The 14,850-nt window shown below is 40.4% G+C and overlaps 1 protein-coding gene across 1 annotated transcript in view; it reads left to right on the top strand.

Annotated features, from left to right (window-relative positions):
* unc5cb (unc-5 netrin receptor Cb) overlaps positions 1–14,850 on the top strand; it is a 142,501-nt gene that overhangs the window by 92,492 nt on the left and 35,159 nt on the right. The window contains exons 5-7 of the mRNA XM_085359774.1: positions 10,350–10,530; positions 13,160–13,327; positions 13,553–13,717. Of these exons, the coding sequence (XP_085215900.1) occupies positions 10,350–10,530; positions 13,160–13,327; positions 13,553–13,717 (514 nt within the window). The remainder of the gene's footprint in view (positions 1–10,349; positions 10,531–13,159; positions 13,328–13,552; positions 13,718–14,850) is intronic.

Here is a 14,850-nt window from a genome sequence, read left to right as displayed (position 1 = left end):
AAGCCAGTGCATGTCCAGGCCCGTCTGAAGTTTGCCAGAGAGCACATGGATGATACAGCAGAGGATTGGGAGAATGTCATGTGGTCAGATGAAACCAAAGTAGAACTTTTTGGTATAAACTCAACTCGTCGTGTTTGGAGGAAGAAGAATACTGAGTCGCATCCCAAGAACACCATACCTACTGTGAAGCATGGGGGTGGAAACATCATGCTATGGGGCTGTTTTTCTGCCAAGGGGACAGGACGACTGATCCGTGTTAAGGACAGAATGAATGGGGCCATGTATCGTGAGATTTTGAGCCAAAACCTCCTTCCATCAGTGAGAACTTTGAAGATGAAACGAGGCTGGGTCTTCCAACATGACAATGATCCAAAACACACCGCCCGGGCAACAAAGGAGTGGCTCCGTAAGAAGCATTTGAAAGTCCTGGAGTGGCCTAGCCAGTCTCCAGACCTCAACCCCATAGAAAATCTGTGGTGGGAGTTGAAAGTCCGTGTTGCTCGGCGACAGCCCCAAAACATCACTGCTCTCGAGAAGATCTGCATGGAGGAATGGGCCAAAATACCAGCTACTGTGTGTGCAAACCTGGTAAAGACCTATAGTAAACGTTTGACCTCTGTTATTGCCAACAAAGGTTATGTTACAAAGTATTGAGTTGTATTTTTGTTATTGACCAAATACTTATTTTCCACCCTGATTTACGAATAAATTCTTTACAAATCCTACCATGTGGATTCATGGATTTTTTTTTTCACATTCTGTCTCTCACAGTTGAAGTGTACCTCTGGTGCAAATTACTGACCTCTGTCATCATTTTAGGTGGGGGAACTTGCACAATCGGTGGCTGACTAAATACTTTTTTGCCCCACTGTATATCTGGCACTTATCAAGCTTCATCATCAACCCCATTTTACACATAGAGCATGTAAGCGATTAGTGTTTTTTTTAGCCCACTTTTACTTAATTAGTGATATGAAGGCATGCTGCGACCGGTTGCCCATATGTTCACCTTGTCAGAAAATAGCTGAGTGCTTTTACTGCTGTAAAAATGCTGCATAGTTGCGTTATGAGAGTGCCAAGAATGTCAAGAGAAAAACACTTTAGTGCCCAGTGGAACAGGGAGGGCATTTTCATTAAGGTACCCATGGGAAGAAAGAGTCACAAGGCCAGTCTAAATCCCTGTGGCAACCAACTAAAGATTGCCCTTCAGGCACTCACCTGTCAATCATTGCAGGTTTCCCGTGAAAAGACTGCGATTAATCCTAGTAGCCCCGCATTTGTGAGGTCTGCTGCCCGCACAGCCCTTTCTACTGTTGGGTGGGTAAGGTTTATTTGTCAAATGTATTTCATTCTGAAGATGATTTTCCCTGCATATATTAAGTCAGACTTCTGCTGAGAAAGGAAAGAAACTGTTGTAGAAAAAAAAATTGAATCCCTGCTCCCTATAGTAACAGTGTGTGGTGGTTGTGTTACAGTGAGGGAAGTATTTTGGGTCTCTGATCAATATAAAGGTGTTGTGAGTGACTTTATTCTATCAGAAAATATTTCTGTGTCTCTTTTTGCGGTATAAGAGGTCACCGAGTAAGTTAATTCTAAAAATGATGTGGATCATAAAGTACAGTTTCATAACAAGCAACAGCATGTGGAATCTATCTGTATAGTAAAGACAGAAGAACTTGTAGAATCACTGACCCCATAGACTTCCATAATTAAATGAACAGCATCCATCCATGAATGTATTCTACAACTCACCCACTTATATTAAAGATTAGTTATACATTATTATAGTTGTGGCTGCTTTTAGTGACAGGTGGATGCTGACACAGCAGCTGTAGCCAGTAGTTGCTCATTTGAATCACTAAGTGGATTGCTTAATTGTATTAACAGCTCATCCAAAGGGACTGTGCTCCAGTTTTTGTGGGGGAACTCTATTTGGATATTACTTTCTTGAAATAATTAGCAGGTGCCCATGTGTCTCTCTGATGCACTTTTAAAGTCTATAAGTGCTCTTCGGTAACCAACCGTGCTTGTGTCAGCTGATATCCTAGCAGTCCAGCATCTCGTCCACCGGAAGCAATTTGCAGCAACGTTCTTACCAGAGATCATAGAAAGTGACATTTAGCAACATTATGATGACAGGTGAAATAACCACTGCCAACATGAAGTGGGTGAGTCCCGAGTTAAACTCTTCTCGACTTGCGAGCAACTGAAGCAGCTGCTGGTAAGAATAAAGGCTACAAGTGGTATGACTGGATGGCAAATGAATCAGAGAATTGCTATGGCCATGTCCGCGAGCAACTGACCATAAACAAACAACCAAACAAAAAAGCAAAACATGACGAGCGAATCAAATCGCTTCCTGTGTGAACGCCCCTTAAGACATTGTTTACTTTAATCTGCATGCAAGAAACTGATTCTGGAAGACAAAACCAAACCAACATTATGTATTAAAGTCCCACTCGCCATTTGTAAGATTTTGAAACTTTGGCCATCTGGAAGCATATTTTTCACAAGCCCTTTTTTAGCAAACAAATAACGTTTGTTACAGATCATATAGTAAAAGAATAACTAAAACCACACATTTTCCCAAGCAAAGAATACAACATAGTGCGACTGTTTTTATTTGGTGGGAAAATTATTTCTGTATCACCTAAAAAAACCCAAAAACCTCCTTACCGCTTTTAAGCTGTTTGCACTGGGCTTGTGCTGTTTCAGTTTATTCATATTCCTGAAGGTTGCATTCTGTATACCAAGTGAGATCTGACCTCTTGAGCAGCAAAGAAACCCTCTCCCTTGATGGAGTTATCATCTAAGCTTTGTTAAAAGTCAGGGCAGTCTCAGGGAAACCAAGCACTGAATGCAGAGAGTGTATTAAACAGTTCTCTGACTGGGAAAGCCAGAGCCTCAGTAATGGTTTGTGTTAGGTTGTTATTTAAAAATTCTAATGAAATAACATGTGTGCCATGCCTCTCAATAGCCAACTTGCACTTATCCACCCACATGTGGTGAATTTATTAAAAAAAAAAAAAGTATTGGCAGAAATCCCATAATCACATCATCACTGTCAGAATTTAATCATCCATTTAGTGACAGAAGGAGGATTTATAGAGACATTTTTAAACTATGGATTCTTAAGGTAGTTTCCCAACAAACACACATTGGTAAAAGAGTATCGTTTTGCCACACGTATGAGGTAAATGTACTGGGAAAGGGGAAAACAGAGTAAGCAGTGCCTCGCTATCCTTGGAGCCAGTTTAAGAAATGCCTGTGTTCCCTCAGCAGACTGTAGAGGAGAACTAAAGGTGGAAATGAACTGGGAGAGGTCATTATTCCTGGCTCGAGTCTTAGCGATCCATCTCCTCTATGGACACCTACAGTAGTAACCGCTCCAACTCCACTACTGTTATCTAAATTTGCCCTCTCTCCTCCTCCTCCCTAACCTGTCCCATTCCAGCTCCTCCACAAACACCCTCACAGACAAATATACTGGTTCGGCTACAACAAGCAATACCGGCATTAACGCTCACACTAACATTTTTCCCATCACATCTCAAGATATCACACGTTTGAGCATTTGGGCTTGTTAATATTTATACAGCTCACATTTCCATACTTGTCATGCAGGCAGATGCAGAGCATATGGCTTGTTGTCTGTAAGTGAATGATTGAATAATCAGTTTATAACCTTTAGTGGCTCATTCTCCAGGTGTGTCATTCAAGCCTGGAGTGGATATATACTGTGAAAAAAGGGAAATGAATAAATTACATCTGATAGATAGTTATAGTGCATGTGGAAAAGCAGAAGAGCTCATAATGACTTCTCCGTAGAAGTCTTGCACTTTGCTGTGGAATATTTTTTTTCTCTCCCCGTTCTTTATTTTCACACCCCTTTCCACCCCCACACTCTTCTGTACACTCTATTTCTGACACAACAGCGATGAGTAATGAATGATTTTGCTTTGCAGTGGTTCTTAACAAGTGAGAGGATTGTATACAGTGTGTTCTGTCTATTGGGCTAATTAGTGTTTTGCTGGCACACCCAGGCAGAAACATCACACTCAGTGGCTACTCCTACATTGCTGCTCTAACCAGGTCTTCAGCCAGTAATGTTTGCTAGTGGGAGAAGAAGTGACAGTGGAGGCGCACCGAAGCTGCACTCTTATTTGAAAGCTGGGTGGTTTAAAGGACGTAGGCCACCTGGGTAGTCATTCAAAATAGAGCTATGCCTCACTGAGAGCAAAACTAATGGTGCACCGAGGGGCTACAGCTCCATTTATTAAGTTTTGATTTTAGACATTCAGGCTAAGGTCGTGGAGTTACATGTAAAATAAAATAACGCAACATATCAATGCATTTAGCAGCTATAAAACACTGTAAAGGTTTACCTTATGAACTCCATGAGATCTCAATATGTCAGTCTTGTTTAGTGCTCATGTCTGCTGACCCCAAGTGGTCGTGCTAAAAAAACAAATTATGTTGGATGCATGGATGAGTGGATGGATGGATAGATGTTTCAATGATGGATGGATAAGTGGGTGGTTGGATGGATGGATGGATGTACAAAAGCAGAAATTAAACATCAGGTATGTTCCTTCCTGGAGAACTGCATCTTTAGTGGAGACTTCACGTGTTGAGTAGATTCTCACCGATTCTGTGAAGAATACTGCTGTCTGTTTTATCACATCAAATTCCACTCATTATTCTTTAGCTGCTTATCTTACTCTATCAAAATTAGGGGCTGTAGCCTATCTGAGGGGAGTACACCCTTCAGTCCCTCCTTGTGATGAGACTCCATCTTCAAAGCTCATGAACCTTTCCAATATAAAACAAGGTGTAACTTTTCTTGACTTTATTAAAGCTTTTCATGAGTAAAACTGCAGAAAAGCATAAACCCATACTAACATTACTGTGACTCCACTTTGTGTAAAGCCCTAACACTGACAGGAATGCAAAAGGATATAGAGTCACTCCATACCAAAATCAGTTATTTGGCTTCAGTTAAATTTGACCAAACTTAAAATGTCATTGTACCAACATTTAAAACACAATAACTGAGAATACTCACGGACAGTTTCCAAGGCAACAACATAAACCCATCATCCATAGCAGAACAAGCTAGTCACACCATGTGCTCTGCCATGCCCCACTACCACTGACTGCACTTTCTTAATGCCATAAGGTGGCACTGTGGTTCACGAAACTTCTCAAACATTTGCATGCTTTGATACCAAGAGCAGCTCAGCATGAGCTCATCCTCCAGTGTTTACCAGTGCAACAAACTTTTGGTTCTCAATGTCTAATACTCTGCCCCAAACAACTTATTGCGTAAAAAACCTTCCATGAACTCTTTATTTTTCAGTAATAATGGGAACAAACGTTAGTATACAAACCTAGCTTTTTGTGTTTGCATCTTCATGTGACATTATCACGGTGTGGTTTATAAATACGTTTTCTGCGATTTTCATTTAAAAATGAAATAAAGGGTTCTGGTATAATTCATCTGATTGAACAGGTAACCCATGTACTTTAAAGCAGTTGCTGAGGCCTTGGTTCAAATCTGCTCCAAGGCCATTTACTGCATGCCTTTGGCCTGCTTTACCGTCTTCTCTCCTCTATCTGTCTTAAGTAAAGGCTAAAAAATACATTAAATTAATCAAAAACTGACCAATTCACCATTTTATTTGTTCCATGCAAATTTCTACAAGCTAAATTTCTTGAACAAATTTGTCTTTCCAGTGGAATAACCCAGCATTTTATATTTGCACGAGATTTGCAAACTTCAGATGATCCCACCTCTGAAATAATTTAGTCTAGTCCGTGCACAAGAAGTCAATGGACTTTTATTGGCTTCAATGTCTTTAATTTTCTTAATCGATCCGTATTATTTGTGTAAATACAATTCAGTATGTTGATCTGTGAATATCGATGTGATTTTTCTTTGTTAACCTCATGCTTTAGACTTTGTCCCTTCTCGTTCATCTTAAATCTTCCTTTCTTCAAGCCAAAGTCACTTGTTTGTAACATTTTCCCCCCAATCGTCCATCTTTCTTCTTTCTTGTCCGTCCTTGCCTCTCGGTGATGATGTATTAGATATATTTTGGAACACTAGTGACTGCCCTCCTGGATGTGCACCTGCTCTCCTTCTCACTCATCTGTCTTTCTCCTCTTTGTCTTACCATCTCTCATTTACCTGTCCCCCTCCATTCCTAGTTCTACGTGCCCCCCCCACCCTACACTCACTTTCCCTCTCTCGCTCACTCTCTCACTGTGTGTCACTTGGCTGTCTTCAGCCAGACAGGCTTTTTCTTTATGGCAGCTGACATGTGGCAATTTCCTTTCGTTAATGACAAGAAATGTGCCAATTACCTCTCCGGATGTTTTACTGCCAATCAGACGCTAACGAGCTGTGAGCGTGAGCATTTGGATGTGTGTGTATAACTTTGTGTATCTGTGTTTATGTCTTTTGAATCTGTTGGCATGAAAGAAACCTGAACAAGTTCAATGTGACATGAAGTTTTCTGCACATATGCAATTAGTATACAGACTGTGTAGCTTAGTTCCTTTAAAGACTGGTACTAGATTAGATCATACAGAAGTATGCCGTGCTGTGATTGGGATTCTGTTCAGTTCAGGTTTATCTATATAACGCCAATTCACAACAGTAGTTGCCTCAAGGCACTGTATTATTGTAAGGTAAAGAACCTATAATGATACAGAGAAATCTCCAACAATCAGATGACACCCTATGAGCAAGAACTTGTCACCAGTGGGAAGGAAAAGAGGGACACAGGACAAAAGATGCACTGTTGAGCTGAGCCAGAGATTAATAATAACTAATGATATACATATAAACAAACACATAGTAAGTGAAAAAAGGTGAGTGAAGGAGAAACACCCAGTGCATGATGAGAAGCCCCCAGCAGCCTACGCCTATTGTAACATAACTGAGGAAGGATTCAGGGTCACCTGATACGCCACACTTATTACACCACATATGCATAAACAGACAGTCTGCAAAGAAGAGTCTGTAAAAACACTTCCACCTGAAAAAGCACAGGTCATGCTAAAAGTATTCTTTCACGACATATACAACTTACACACAATATTACACAATACACACTATACATATACATACACAATATTACAGTTTTTGATGCTTGCATGTTGCACTTTGAATTTTACAAAATTTATGTGTGTGTGTGTGTGTGTGTGTGTGTGTGTGACTGTGTGTGTGTATGAATTTCAGTGGCCCTAATCTTCTTCTGCAACATGTAGCTTTACCTGTTCAAAGTACGTTTCAAATTAACGGAGCATATGTGATATTGTACAAAGAAACCCTATCACATGAAGGAACATGCCAAAAAATAATGGTTTCATCCTTTAAATGTGCAAATTTGCTGCTTTTACTTTTAAGAAGTTTGATAATAAAACCTGCTTAAGCTACCTGTCAGCAGCAAACCTCAATTAAAAAAAAACCAAAAAACCAACAACATTAAACATGCATTTTCAGCCAAGTCTAAAACTTTTGTGATCTTTTCGAATGTCCGGAGCATTATCAGTTGCCTGACAAAGAAACCATCAGTCACAGCCCTGTAGCCAAACAACCTTTTATAAATGAGTCCTAAATATAGTCAGTACAAAATAATCGGTGAACCATTGCTCAGTTTAGCTCTCTCACACGTTTCCCCCTTTTGACATGAGTTTCTACCACTTTATATTTCTTGTCACTCTGTCTCCCTCCCACCCCTCCATCTGCACTGAAAAGCGCTTTTGTTCAATTTTTAATTACCTTCTCATATAAAAGTGCTCTTGACATCTGAACACAGCAAATTTGAAGAGGCAGCCTCTGTGATTGGTGCAAAATTGGATAACCACCTCTTTGTATCAACTGTCAATCTCTATTCTAAGAAGAGACCTTTCACTTTTTAATTCCCTGTGCCCAACACACACTGATGCAGGCACCAAAAGAGAAAATATTTATGTCAAAAACAACAACAACAACGAAAAAAAAAACAGCCATTGTTTCTCCTGTTTGCATCATTAGATTGTTTGCTTTTGGTATTGCTTGTGTGTGGGAACAAAAGACAAAAAGTGGCAATCAGATCACTGTCAAATCTTTGTTCTCTGAACATAGGGGTCCTTCTTTCTGGTAGTGCTCGAAATGTTTTATTCATTATTAAAGACTGAGGGTGACACACACATGTACAGAAAATGTATGGGACCCGTACTCAGTAACTCTCCTGATGCCTGCACTTAAATTAGTCAGTTCTACATATATAAATATACGTAGAATTCTATACATATGTATAGAATATAAACCTTCTTGTTATATTTTTACAGTTACAGTTTGTTATTGCCTTCTTTGTAGTGAAATCGTGGTAATGTACACAGCATATGTGACTTAGTTGTGTCGGTATAAAATAAGAGAAACTTTGTAGAAGATGTCTGACTGACACCTGAGCTGCTGTCAAAATAATTTAAAGAAGACAGCTCAATAGCAGGAAACAACTAACTATAAACACTCACCAGCCACTTGATTAGGTACACCTTGCTAGTACCAGATTGGACCCCTTTTTACCCTCAATCTGTCCTAATTCTTGCACAGTTCCTGCAGATTCAGCAGCTGTACATCCATGATGTAAATCTGCTGTTCTACCACATTGCAAAGGTGATCTATTGGATTGAGATCTGGTGATTGTAAAGGACATTTGAATAGAGTGAACACATGAATGGATCTGAATGACATGATGTGTTACCCTGCTGGATAAGTGTGTGTGTGTGTGTGTGCGTGTGTATATGTATATGTAAACTCTGTTTTTATTAATGATCTAGACAGAAGTCTAATGAACTAGGTTAACATAAAACATTTCTTTTTGCATGAGTTCCTTGCAGAAATTATTATTTTTTAAATAATGATGTATCTGTGAATGATCTATCTCCTATATATTGCAATATACAGTCTGTCATGCTGCACTTTGTTCTCAAGGGAGAGAAATGTTTAGTTATATTTAATAGACGGCAAGTGATGGAACTGCGTCCCTCGTGGCTCTGTGAGATTGATTCGACTGATACGTGTTTATAGAGGAAGAAATTCATAAGCACCAAATGAACAGTGAATATACATTAAGCTTACAGTGGTTCACTGAAATGCTCAGTTGATATTGTGTTTTAAACCCCATCTTTTTTCCGATGTAAGTGTGTGATGGGGATAAGTGCCTGTTGATGTGTTGTATGCAACAATTTGGGACTTGTTTACTGAGAATTAACTGTGAAAGGAAGTATTTAAAGTCTGTATTTTAAGATAAGATAAACTTTACATAGCAAAAACTAGAAAAAGAAAGAGCAGGTAGTCTTGCTGAGGTGCGATGCCGGTGATGCTGATATCCCAGTGCATGTCATAGTGGGTCTGTATTCTCTTTTGAGAAACTCCTAACAATGCCGGTCTTACAACAATGGCCAGTGTATTCTACGTTTTCACAGCACAAAATGCTGTTTCTGTGTTGTTGCCTAAGAAATTCAAAAACAACAGTGACTGTTTTGTCTTGGCCAGTCTCATATCAGGTTATTGCCCTACTTTTTGCGATATTCTATCTCTCATGAGAAAGCCCCTTTATAAACATCCTGCTTATCTTTCTCTGTAGTCCTCCTTGGTGTCTTATCTCTTATCAGGCCCTGTTACTCATGGGCTATCACAATGCACAGGAAGTTAGCTGTTTGCCAGGCCTCTTCATCACTGGACAGTTTCTTTGAAGAAAACCAGAGAACCAGGAAATATTTTGAATCAAACTGGCTGCGGACTGTGAGGCGGCACATGTTTTTCTTTTCTCTCTTCTTGAAGAGAGAAAAGGGATCTCGGTGAATTACAGCAAATAAAGCCTCCAAATGATCTTCTGTTCCACGATAGTGCCTGGAGTGCAATATCAGTTTCATTTGGAAAAATGAAACTCAAAAGAAAAGGTCAGAGAGCTTCTCAGCCTGAGGAATTCTGGAGAGTTTTCTTGTCTCTGTTGTCTGACAGCGCCGCTGTTACTGCGGCGCTTTGTTCTAGGGGGAGAATAAAAAGAGCATGATAGCTATTGACTTTTTGTAGCAGGACCTCAGAGTAAACATAGTAATCCTGGCACTCACAGTTATTTGAGAGGTTAGACAGAAACTACACAAAAACCATCACTGTTTAAACACTTCACTTTGATTTTTGGTACAATTTAATGAGGTCAAACTGTCTTATATCTCCTTTCACATCCTCCTTTTTTTTTTAAAAAAAAAAATGCATTTCTGTTGCCTCCAAGCTCGCAGTTTTCTTTCTCACTTTCACATTCCTGATTTCCTTTGTTTGGTTTTTTTTGTAGGTGGAGTGGCTTAAGAACGAGGAGGTTATCGACCCTGCAGACGACAGAAACTTCTACATCACCATCGACCACAACCTCATTATTAAACAGGCTCGCCTCTCTGACACGGCCAACTACACCTGTGTGGCAAAGAACATTGTGGCGAAAAGACGCAGCACAACTGCCACAGTTATTGTCTATGGTAACCTACAGTCTTACCTTTCTACACGTTAATACAATTCGATTCAAAGTAGTTTACATGTGTCTGACCAGCTCATTGTTCTTACCAACCACACGGCTGATTAGTAAAGTGAGAAACTGGTGTTGAGGAAACTTCCTTTATGAAGTTCAGCTCGGCTCAAAGTAAAAACAAATTTCAAAGTCACTCTGCATACTTTAAATCTCCCCCTCTCTCTCTCCTGCAGCGTGTAACATTCACTCATTTTGTTCCTGCCAGAAGGTGTGCAAGGAATGGAAGATTTGTTTTTTTTTCTCTTTTTTGATCTGCAGAGGTGCTGATGTGGCTGAGCTGTACTTAAAGAGACCCCTGCTGTGGTTTCACGCAGCCTCGCGCACTGTCTCTCTAACATCAGCTAACATGACTGTTATTGCACAGCACGGTTCTGACGTTAAACTTCAACAGCTGCTGGAGGCTACTTAAGACAGAACAAATGACACGTGAAGCAAATGTTCCTTTGAACCTCAGACATTGTTCTTTTTTTCTGTAGAAATGACTACTGGCTTGATAGCTCATTTAACTGAGGCCAGCAGAGTTCATCCTGTGCTTGATAGAACTTTTCATGGCTTTGCCAATTTAACTCTAAAAGGGAATAATAAAACAACTGCCCTCTTTCAGGTGCAGAAGTGCTTACAGATTTTATTCACTTTGCACGAACAGTGTAATGCATATTTCTAAATGAAGGTGGCGTATAAATACAGATGTGCATATGAGATCAGAGTTTAGCTTCAAAGCCAGAATTTTCTCATCCTGTTCCCTTATCTCTTCCCTGGACTTACTGCATGGTTAGTATTATAATAGGAAGGCAGTGAGACAAGTGTCTCCTCAAGAATTTCATGTTACTAGCAGAGTATATTAGAGCCAAGTGTCAAAAAAGCACTTTGATGTCAGCCTGTCCTTTTCCTTTCCAAAGAGGACTACACAAGCATTCGTGTATACCCTGATTTCCTAAAAAGGCTGGGACTCTGTCTTAAGTGTGAAAGAGATTGCACTGACCTATAAATCAGTTAAACACTATATTCATCTAAAAGAAAAAGCTGAACATGTCAAAATATTGGATAGGCCAACAAAAAACAGTTGTTTAATGCTGCTAAAAAGAGAATCAGGACCCCCTGGAGTAACCTCTTACAATCTGTTCAGTTAATCTGCAGTGTTTCAGTTTGGGGATTGTATCATTTGTTGTATATACTGTAATATCATTAAAGGATTCAGAGAATTTGGATAAATCTCAGCACACCAGGGTAAAGTCTGCAAATTGTTATCGAATGGCTGTGTCCTTTGGCTGCTCATGTGGCACCAGATATGATTCTGTAGTGGAAAAGTGGAAAACACAGCTTGAGTTCAGAAACACTTCTGAAAACCTCTGCAAATAAAAACAAATGGTATAAAAATAAGATCCAGAAACGCTGCAGATTTCTCTCTGCCTCATCCTGTGGGCGATGAGCTGAAGGTGAGAAGGATGGTGGTCTTGTGGCCGGTGCACAGCTTAAGAGTATCAGTATCAGAAATGGTATGGGGGGAACATTAGTGCACATGGTATATGTGACCTGCATTGTTGATGCTAAACAGTATGTACATGTTTTGGATATGGGTCTGTAGTAAGTCTGTAGTCCAGGTGCTAAACTGGCCTGCCTTTGGTTCAGACCTGTTGGAAACATTTGGTTCAATGTGAAACAAAAATAGTTTTGCAAATCTTTTGCATTTTACACAGTCGTTCAGCTGTTTTGGAAATAAGTCTCTTTTGGAAAGGGGAAGCATAAGTTGACAGTGCTATTGTACAATATTACTGTACATGAAAGTATACACATTTCCCTGCAAAGAAGTGTGAGAAAACCTAGAGAATAAGGGCTATGCCTAATACTAGTGATATATAAATTAGAAGGAAAGGGAGCATGTTTATATCCCAGAGGTTTCCAGCAAAATCCCAGACAAAGATACTAGAAACAGTAAGTTGATAAGAAGAAAATGGCAGGGAGAGAAGAAGAAAAGAGGCGCGAAAGACAGAAGATAGAGCCTTTATTCATGGAGGAGACAAAGCAGACAGTAAATAAATGTGGGTCTTCCCCCAGAGTCCAATATTTTGGGCTTCACTCATAAGCATGTCACATTTGAAGGTCTGAGACTCCAAGGGGCCTGGTTCCACCATCTGAAATGCCACAGACTTGTTCTCAGCCACAAGCCCTGATGTCACTCCGCGCTGGATTTAGTCGCTGACAGAGATGGATGAGAGAGGGAAGAGAGGCATTAGAGGGAATCAGTGAATGGAAAATGCAGCAGTCTGACCAGAATTTACTGTCTGTCTGCAGTGCAAAGTAATTGCCCGATAGTTTAAGGTCAAAATGCAAAACAAAATGAACAATATTGGTACATTATATAGTAGGCAAATCACTTGAACCTCTGAGCTGGGCTTTCTTAGACAGTCAAATTAATGAGCTGGTCACTGAAAACAAACATGCAGAGTTTTTAATTTCATGGGTTTAGTTCTTTCACTCTAATTCACACACATTTGTGTTTTATTTTATTATTCAATTTAACAGTTTCACAGACCATAATCAAGTTATACTTAACATGTTTTACCACCATGTGTTTCCAGTGAATGGTGGATGGTCGACATGGACAGAGTGGTCAGTGTGTAACAGCCGCTGTGGCCGTGGTTACCAGAAACGCACACGGAGCTGTACTAACCCAGCGCCACTCAATGGCGGTGCCATCTGTGAAGGGCAAGGCATCCAGAAGCTACCGTGTAATCCTCTCTGCCCAGGTATTAAAATGATAACACGCCCATGTGTACGTGGGCGTGTTGAGTTCAGGTGCACATAAACGAAATGCATTCAATTTGATGCGACTCTGTACGTTTGCACAAATTCCGCCCAGTTCGTGCGTCCACCGCACCCACTCCACCTGCTCGCGCGCTAAATTCATCTTCATCTTCTCATTTGTCATCTCGTTCGCTCGACCCTCATCTGTCCTGTCTGTTATGTGATAGTGGATGGCCTGTGGACAGAGTGGAGTAAGTGGTCCACCTGTGGGACAGAGTGCACCCACTGGAGGAGGAGAGAATGCAGCGACCCAGCACCCAAAAACGGGGGAAAGGACTGTGAGGGCATGGTGCTCCAGTCTAAGAACTGCACCGATGGGCTGTGCATGCAGAGTGAGTACCCGATTAATCCTCTGCGACTGTCTGACCTGCCAACAAAAGAAATCTCTTCACCCTTTGACCGGGAATTTCACTGTGCTCTTTCATCACTGCGCGCTGTGTTTCACATCCTCACATAACACGCTCACCCCGTCCTCACCCAGTCTGTTTCACTTCGCTCATACATAAACAATAAGACAAGCCGAAACGCCTCTCTGTCCTCTGCACTTGATCTGTTTCTCTTTATTTTTATGTACACAACAGACAAAAGCGTTTTTGATCAAAGCAACATAAAATCAAAAACCACCACACATCTTCCTGTGTCAGTTCTATTGCAAGCATAAGTACACGTTTAAAAAAAAAAAGTACTTGGCCGCAAGAGGAAGCAATCTAACTAATTATCCTTGTCATAAGCTAAGAATTTGGGAGGTATATTTGAAAATAATAAGTCATTATGCACTAATTACACAAAGGGGAGGGGGCACAACGACTAAACTGCTTTGATTACTACCTTTACTGAAAAACTCTGGATTCCTGCGTCCAACGATAGGAAACACAAGGCCACAAAGTAGCACGTGTTTGGACTCGCCCTCTTTTCCGAGCTGGCCTTTATGTTCACTGTAAAGTGAACAAATACATATCATTTGGTATTACAATAACTTAAAAAAAAAACACAAAAGACATCCAGATGCACCAGCATTTCTTTTTTCTTTGCTTTTACTTTGTCTTTCAAGTAGCAAACTAAAGCCAGTTTGTGGTGCAGCCAGATATTTTTCTGCAGGCAGAGAATTGTTTTCTTCTCCTCTTTGTTCCAGTGAAGTTAAAAACAGCCACGCACTCCAGTGAAGCCAACAATCCTGCTTCCTCTGCCTTATAACACATTCACAGATTAGAATCGAGCCGCAGTTGCTTTGATGCACGTTTGTGTGTATGTGTTTGCATGCGTGCCGCAGTATTATGTTGTTACAGGGTGAAACACCTACATCCTAAAACATCAAAACTAAACCAAAAGTGCTAGTAGTGATTCTGTGCCTTTAATAAAAAGAGAGAGTCTGTGAAAGGGAGAGAGCATCGCAGAGTAAGTGAATTAAACTCTGTGTCTAGTTGCATAAAATTCCTATTTAATAAACATCTCTGTAGGTGTAGGA

Source organism: Diplotaxodon limnothrissa, linkage group LG7 (assembly GCF_057381915.1).
Source record: "Diplotaxodon limnothrissa isolate DT_005_m linkage group LG7, D_limnothrissa_male_GT1.1, whole genome shotgun sequence".
Lineage (NCBI taxonomy): Eukaryota > Metazoa > Chordata > Actinopteri > Cichliformes > Cichlidae > Diplotaxodon > Diplotaxodon limnothrissa.
Note: the sequence above shows the minus strand (reverse complement) of the source record. Positions and strands in the feature narration are given on the sequence as shown.